At 36.1% G+C, this 8115-nt stretch overlaps 1 protein-coding gene and 1 pseudogene across 1 annotated transcript; both read right to left on the reverse strand.

Annotated features, from left to right (window-relative positions):
* LOC18611059 (methylesterase 3) lies at window positions 1549–3193 on the reverse strand. The gene is made up of 3 exons (XM_007047079.2): window positions 2620–3193; window positions 2213–2341; window positions 1549–2026 (listed from the first exon to the last, which is right to left on the reverse strand). Exons 1-3 carry the CDS (start codon window positions 2983–2985, stop codon window positions 1745–1747), a joined length of 777 nt encoding a protein of 258 aa, XP_007047141.1. The 5' UTR covers window positions 2986–3193; the 3' UTR covers window positions 1549–1744.
* On the reverse strand, window positions 4412–8115 carry LOC108661068 (annotated as a pseudogene).

The raw sequence follows: 8115 nt of genomic DNA on the forward strand, positions 1-8115 counted from the left end.
TATTCTTTTTAATATAGTTCAGCTAACTTAGGTGCAGAGTTGCAAGTGGATAGGAATTCTTGCTGGTACTTAGGGGGAAAAAAAAGCTAAATTATTCGAACATCTTCTTATAGCTCAGAAATGCGCTATCTTGAAAAACTGGTAAAAAAGGGGGGGGGGGGGGGGGGGGCGCTCTTGACTTGGATGCAGCTGTGCTATAGGGCAGTGGGAATGCATATGACTATTAAATACAGAGAAAAGTATTATACTTAAATAGAATGAAGTTTCTGTCAGTTTTTCAATCTTATGAACAGTGTTTAATTACTCTCACAACCTTGGTAGCTGCCCACATTGATTGTGGCAAATGGCGATACAAAGTAGCTATCTAGCTAGTGGCGTGCATGGAAGCATCACCTTTCACATACTGTTTCTATGTGCTCATAAGATTCACTGCTGGACTATTTTTTTCGCTTTTCTCTAGCAGACAAGCGGAAGAGTGGATCCGGCCAGGCCAAGGAATGATGAAATTTAACGTTGACGGAGCTGCTCGAGGAAGTCCTGGGGAGGCTGGGATCTGAGGAGCTTTGCGAGATGAAAATGGCTGTATGAAAATTAGTTTTTTCAAGACAATAGGAATGGGAGATGGAAACCTTACAGAAGTTCGAGCAATTAAAGAGGCTTTCTTGATTTTTGCAGCATCACAATGGGCTTCAACACATGTTTTGATTGTTGAAAGTGACTCTAAAATTGTTGTCAAGTGGGTTAATAATCCAAATGAAGCCCCTTGGAAGATGCGCAAATGGATACTTCACATTGAGAGTCTGAAAAAGAGTGTTCCAAGATGGGAGGCTAACCATATTCTCAGAGAAAAAAATCAAGTTGCGGACCATCTAGCGAAAGAAGGGGTTCAACGGCAAGTGGATTTGATCAATATCTTCGACTGATTCTGTCTCAGGGCCTGACTTGGTCACTGAAGTAAGGGGTCTCAAGGTCTATATTCCTACTTGATCGAGCCAGAGAGGCCTGGTATTATCGTTGTCAATGGGGCTGGGACCACAGGCTGCTTTTGAACCCATGAGGTCTGGTGAGTTCTACTTTTGAGCTAGGAAATTATGAAGATAATGTCTGAATGAATGAAGGCCATGCTTCCTTTCCTCTCTTTTTGCTTTCGTTTTCGACTCGTAATGAATGAGAAAGGGACATTTCAGTGTTGATAAAGTGGGTTGATGTGCTTGCTTGGTTGACGTGTTTGGCTAGGGACCTGGGTTTGTAAATTTTGTGGGTTACATGTTGTAAGTATTCTGAACAGATAAGGGGAATCCTGGAAATGTATAGCAGAGTAGTGCTCTGCGTTTTTGTGTAACAGAGCTGTTCACCATTGTATTTTTGTGGGAAAGATTTTACGCAAAGGAGCTTCACATCGAAACTCCCATGCTTAAAATCGTCCCAGGCTTAGTGGGTTGATGTCCACAGGCATTTTAATGACATTATCAAATTTCAAAAAAAAAAAATTAAAGAGGGAACATCATATTTTGAGTGAAAAGGCAAGTTGTTCAAGTTCTATGCAAATTTTTGAAGTACCAATCCCATATTTCATTACACTATCATCATTGTTAAAGAAATTATTAGTATATGTATATCATCATAATACAATGATATCTGATGAGAGGAATGTTATTAATTAACAGAGCTATAGCTTGTTTATTTTTTTTTTTTTTTTGAAAAGCTGCTAGAGCTTGTTTATTAATTTAATACTATACTAATATTAGGCGTATTTATCTGCAATATCCAAGAGAGTGTCACAAAGTTGTTTGGTCTTGGAGAACATTGCCATATGATCTGCACCTTTGATCTCCACTACGTCTTTGGGCGGATTGTTCTGAATCATCCAGCGTTGGGATTCCAGGTTTATCGCTTTATCCTCATCGCACACAACAAAAACTCTCGTCACAGATCCATACCCTTCATTCGAAAAATTCTTGGCCTTCGACAAATCTTGTTGAAATACTGATCCTGGCCTGACCAGAGTTTTAGCCAGTTCCAGGTCCTTCAAAAGCAAAATAATTACTATCACATCTAGCAATTAATTGAAGACTTATCGTTTCAAATCAAACTCTTGAAACGGTTATAGATAAATAGTTTGTCGTCATAAATTGATGAAGAAGGAATAGGAGTAGGTTCACGGAATTGAGTTTACCAACAATAAAGAACAAAGACAGAGAGACAGAGTTACCTCAACAGGGGATAGCTGATAGAGCTGAGATGCCAAGAACTTGGGCCCCATAGTTACTACCGTCAGAGGTTGTTCTGGGCTGCCAATGGTTACAGTTTGAAAATCCTCTTCTGAGCCTTCCGCTGAGGTCTTTCAAGAGAGAAAACACAACAGTTCTTCGATTAGAATCCCTTATCATTTCTCAACAAATTTTGTAACAATTTGATGAGTAAATATTCTATTAATTGAATCGATGAAACGTACAAGGAGTTATTCATTCAACAAATTATGTAACAATATGCCAGAAGCATGGTGTAGGACCCATAATTGATGAAGTGCAAAATCTTCATCATAATGGATACATGATGAAAATCTAAAATGTAAGTATCAAATTTGCACATTACAGAAACTTGCAAATTGATCGGTACCTTATCAATAACATATGATGGGTGGTGTGTAGTATCTGGCATGAACGCTGTTAGGAAAACACCAACTGAAATCTTGTTGGGGAACAAGTCCATGGCCAGGGCCAAACTCATGCCTCCAAGGCTGTGCCCCACAACTATTGGCCTTTCATTGAGTGAGGCCAAAAACCCCAATAAAGGTCTGGTGTATTCATGAAATGTACGAACATCTTGGATTGCCTCCATGTTGATGCCAGAGGCTGCAAGGTCGAGCACCGAGACCCTGTGACCAGCAGACTCCAGCTGGGGTTTGAGCTTGTACCAGCACCAAGCTCCATGGCACATACCATGTACTAGAACAAAATGCTTCTGGTTTTTGTTCTCTGCCATTGTTTTCTCTTTAAGCAAAATGTTGTTGCTCTGGTTCCTTTATATAGAGTTGGCAGGTCTGGCCTGGGGAGATTCACGGAACGATAATTTATCAATGAGGAAACGAAAAGCGGAGAAATATGGCGACTCAAGCAAGACATTCCAAGAAAGATATCGTATTTGGCCCCTGATCAAGACCAGGAAAGGTCCTTGGAGGCTGCCCGTGGTATAAGTTTTACCTGGTTTATACCGCCTATATTAATAAACTTAAATTTGTAAATGGCAAAAGTTGTTTTAGGCATTTGACAACCAATCAAATTTCCTCATAGCCGATTGAAAGTATAAAAGAATGCTAACTGCACAACAAAAGACTGTTGGTGATGTCAAATATAAGTATATTTATAGAGAGGTAAATTACTTTACGCATGCCCTCGTAAAAATGATAGTTGGTCATCTCAATATGTTGAATGTACGGTGGTAACTGATTTTATATTTAATGATATAAAAATGATGTCGTGAAAATTACGAAATCATTTTTAAAGAGTTGTTAAAGATCTTACCTAATCAATAAAATAAAAAAAAATTAAATATATTCACAAAAATAAAAGAATTGATGTGATTCGATTTTTTAATGATTTACGTCACCGGCGAAAGATTAGTAGAGAAAAATCAGAATTACAAAAACAGTTTCAAACTTAAAACCTTTATCCTATATATACCAAATCATTTTCTAATGACTATTCTTTAGCCCCACTGGATATACTAAATACGATAATCTTATTCAAATACAAGTAGAAAATGTTATACTCATTTACCTAGATTTAAAAACTATCTTAAAAAGATATATTAATTTATTAGAATTAAACTATCGTAATCACACTATAATACAAATCTATCCTAATAGATGATGATTGTTGACCCAATATGACTTTGAGGATTGTTTTGACCCAATATGACTTTGTGTGCCATGGTGAAAATTATCTTGAAGTATTACTATTTTTTTTGAGAAAATGCTTCAATTCATATTTTTTTTATATGTGTTATATAACGACTCTCATTATAGTTATTATTCTTATAATTATTTGTATATTTATTAGTTATAATCATCAAACATCAACTTAATTTTTCTAATATTCTCGGCTTGGATGCAAGCTGCTGGCAGTAGGCATGGATATTACTACTAAATACGTAGAAAATTACATTTTTAATAAATGAAGTTTCTATCAGTTTTGCAATTACATGAACAGAGTTGAATTACTGTCACAACCTAGTTAGCCGCCCACATTGATTGTGACAAATGGCAATACAAATAGCTAGGTGGCTAGTGGCATGCAGGGAAGCATCACTTTCCACGTATTCTTTAATATTCTTTATGGCAATACAAATATCGTTTCCTTTTTACAAAATAAAGAGGAAGCATCATATCATAGCTTGTTGATTCATTTAATAGTGTACTAATATTAAGCGTATTTATTTGCAATCTCCAGGAGATTGTCGCAAAGTTGTTTGGTCTTGGAGAACATTGCCATATGATCTGCACATTTGATCTCCACCACACCTTTAGGCGGATAGTTTTGAATCATCCAGCGTTGGATTTATGGGGTAATCGCTTTATCCTCATCACACACAACGAAAACCCTTGTCACAGATCTGTCGTAACGTGCGGGTTTAGGAATTCGACCGCTGTAACGTGCGGGTCCGAGAACCTGACCGCTAGACGTGGAGTGATTTGAGAGTCGCCACCAATCTTTTTTTTTGTTAGGTGTGATTGGCCACTTGATGAATTTATTCTATTCAACGATATCTTAAATTAATTTTAAGTTCGTCGAAAGAACGATAAGCTGGTCTACATGCTCTTATTTAAAATTGGGTTTGGAAGTACAGTTACGCATAGGAAAGGATTAACACCCCTATAACGTCCGTTCCTCGAACGGTATCTTTTAATCATGCGTTATCCTAGCCCATTGATTTGTTTTTATGTTCCCTTAATTATTATTTATTAAAATATTTTATTTAATTTTACGAATTTGACGCGCATGTGATGCAATTGTGTAATGCATGGCATAACATCGAGACAATGCCAAACAAACACCTTTTATTGAGGATATTTCTCGAATCCGCCCATCATGCTGATGGGATTCGAGATGTTCTCTCACCTAAAAAATTATCCGAGAAATTCACCTTCGCAAATTCGACAAATAAATCCTATCATCGGGGTTATCGTACGTTTTATTTTTAGAAAGAATATTTTCATGAATGCGAACCTATTACGAGCAAAAGCTTTTTTTATTAAAGATATTTCTTGAGCCCTCCCATCATACTGGTGAGACCTGAGAACATTCTTTCACCTAAGAAGTTTTTCGAGAGAAACTCGCCTTCGCAAGATCTTCGAAAAAATCCCTTCATCGAGACTTAACTCGTGGGCAAAAATACCTATATGCCATGGTATGCATGATGCCATAGAAATATATGTTATGCTTGTAAAATTAATTATTTTTTATTATTATTTTATTTTTTGAACAAATTAAATATAGCATCTATTTTTACATATTTTAATTTTTTATTTTTTAATTTATTATTTTTTAACTAATTTTTATGTAATAAAAATTTTTATTTATTTAAAATAAAAATTTCAGAATCTCAAAATCGAGGCCCTCCCATCGTACTGGTGGAGCTTTAATTCGGATTCCGAACCTAAAAAAAGTTAGCCCGAGATTGCGACTCCTTGCGTCTCGACCAATCATCCCATCATCGGTATTGAGTTTATTTTAATCCATTTTCATCATCTCTCTATTTTTATAAAACTATTTCTTTGAACAAGTTTATCATCCACAAATGAGAATTCTATTTATTTTATTTTATTTATTTATTATTTTTTATTGTTTATAATTCATTCCTATGTTACCTATATAAATTAACATAATCAAATATATTCATTCATTTTTTTTCTATTTTCCATTTTTGCATATATATTGTTAAACAGTTTATTTTCCTCTTTATCTTTCTTTTATATTTATGCTTCCTTTATATGTTTTCCTTTGTCATTTAAAATTTTTTTATATTATATCTTTTATTCTAATTAAGCTAATTAATTATTCTCCTATCTAAACATTGGACTAAGCACCACCACAAAACCAAATCAAAAGAGAAGCTAAGAATTTACCTTGACTAACAGGACCAGCAAAAGCCCACTAATCTGCTTCAACAAAAACAACTTCTCCTTCTTTAGAACTGTGCCGTTTAGAGGCCCTCCAAAAGCTGATTTTTTTTCTTTCTTTACTTCTCCCTAGCCGCCGGCATCCTTCTCTCTCTTCTTCTTCTTCTTTTTTTCTTTTTCTCTTCTCTCTCTTGGCTTCTTTTCCTTCCTTCTTTTTCTTTCTTTTTCTCCCTAACCGCAGGCCCCCTTTTTCTCTCTTTTTCCTCCTTTTCTTTCTTTTTTTCTTTTCTTTCTTGGCTTCCTCTTTCTCTTTTTCTTCTTTTTCTTTCTTTTTCTCTTCTCTCTCTTGGCTTCTCGCCCTTCTCTCTCTCTTCTTCTTCCTCCCTCTTTCTTTCTTTCTCTCTCGATTTCTTCTCCCTAGCCGCCAGCGCCCTTTCTCCCCCCACCGACCAAATCCGAGGCTCTATGACCCCTTTTTCCTGGTTTTCTCTCCTTTTGGCTTTTTTTGCTTTTTTTGTTGTGGTTTTTTTTTTTTTTGTTTGGTTTTTGATTGTGGCTAAGATAGTTGGTTGCTAGAACTTAGAACTTTTTTTTATTTTCTTTTTCGATTTGCAGGTTGCTATTGTTTGAAAGATATGAGATTTTTTTTTTAAACGCTTTCTGCTCCTTTTCAAAATCCTCCCCCTTTCTTTTTTGCAAGTTGTGAATATTTAAAAGTCATTTTTGGACAACCCGATAATGGGGTTCTGGCACCAAGGAGTTGGTAACTAGAACCCCCATCACTCAGGTGGTTGGGGGAAGGGATAGTTGGGCGTACGCCCAACCATTCCTTTTTTTTCTAATTATTTTATTTTATATTTTATTATTATTTATTTTTTTATTTTTTTAAATGGGTGTCTATAAGATCCATAACCTTCATTCGAGAAATTCTTTGCCTTTGACAAATCTTGTTGGAATAGTGATCCAGGCCTAACCAAAGTTTTTGCCAGTTCCAAGTCCTTCAAAAAAAAAAAACAATTACTGCATATCACATACAAATACATATCAAAAATGAAATATTTAACAATTATTTCATGGCTGACCATTTCAGATCAAAGTATTTTTATATTTTGTTGTCATAAATTGATGAAGGAGGAATAGGAGTAGGTTCACATAATTGAGTTTACCAACAAGAAAAAAGAATAAAAATAGACCGCGACTGATTTACCTCAACAGAGGATAACGGATAAAGCTGGGCTGCCAAGACCTTGGGGCCCATAGTTGTTATCATGAGAGGTTGTTCTGGGCTACCAATGGTTACAGTTTGAGAATCCTGCCAAGCCTCTTCTGAGCCTCCCTCTAAATGCTGTCAAGAGAGAAAACACAACACTTTTTCTATTAGAATCCCTTACCATTTCTCACTAAATTATGTAACAAATTGATGAGAAAATATTCTATTAATTGAATCGATGAAAAGTAGAAGGAGTTTTTCATTCGATTCCATTTATATATACTTAAACGGGGTTCAGATTCTTGGGGTAGGACCCATGATTGATGAAATGCAAAATCTTCATCATAGATGCATGATGAAAATGTAAAATGTAAGTATCAAATTTGCACTTCACAGAAAATAACAAATTGATCAGTACCTTATCCATTACATATGATGGTTGGTGTGTAGTATCTGGCATGAACGCTGTTAAGAAAACACCAACTAAAATCTTGTGGGGGAACAGGTCCATGGCCAGGGCCAAATTCATGCCTCCTAAGTTGTGGCCCACAACTATTGCCTGTTCATTAAGTGAGGCCAAAAACCCCAACAAAGGTCTGGTGTATTCATGAAATGTACGAACATCTTGAATTGCCTCCATGTTGATGCCAGAGGCTGCTAGGTCGAGCACAGTGACCCTGTGACCAGCAGACTCCAGTTGCGGCTTGAGCTTGTACCAGCACCAAGCTCCATGGCACATACCATGTACTAGAACAAAGTGCTTCTGGTTTTTGTTCCCTGTCAT

This window comes from Theobroma cacao, chromosome 1 (genome assembly GCF_000208745.1).
Source record: "Theobroma cacao cultivar B97-61/B2 chromosome 1, Criollo_cocoa_genome_V2, whole genome shotgun sequence".
In the NCBI taxonomy this organism is placed as follows: domain Eukaryota; kingdom Viridiplantae; phylum Streptophyta; class Magnoliopsida; order Malvales; family Malvaceae; genus Theobroma; species Theobroma cacao.

Coding starts and splice junctions, on each gene's coding strand:
- LOC18611059 (XM_007047079.2), bottom strand. CDS start 2,985: ATGGCAGAGAACAAAAACCAGAAGCATTTTGTTCTAGTACATGGTATG. Junction 2,342..2,619: donor CATCATATGTTATTGATAAG/GTACCGATCAAT, acceptor CTCTCTTGAAAG/ACCTCAGCGGAAGGCTCAGA. Junction 2,027..2,212: donor ATCAGCTATCCCCTGTTGAG/GTAACTCTGTCT, acceptor TTGCTTTTGAAG/GACCTGGAACTGGCTAAAAC.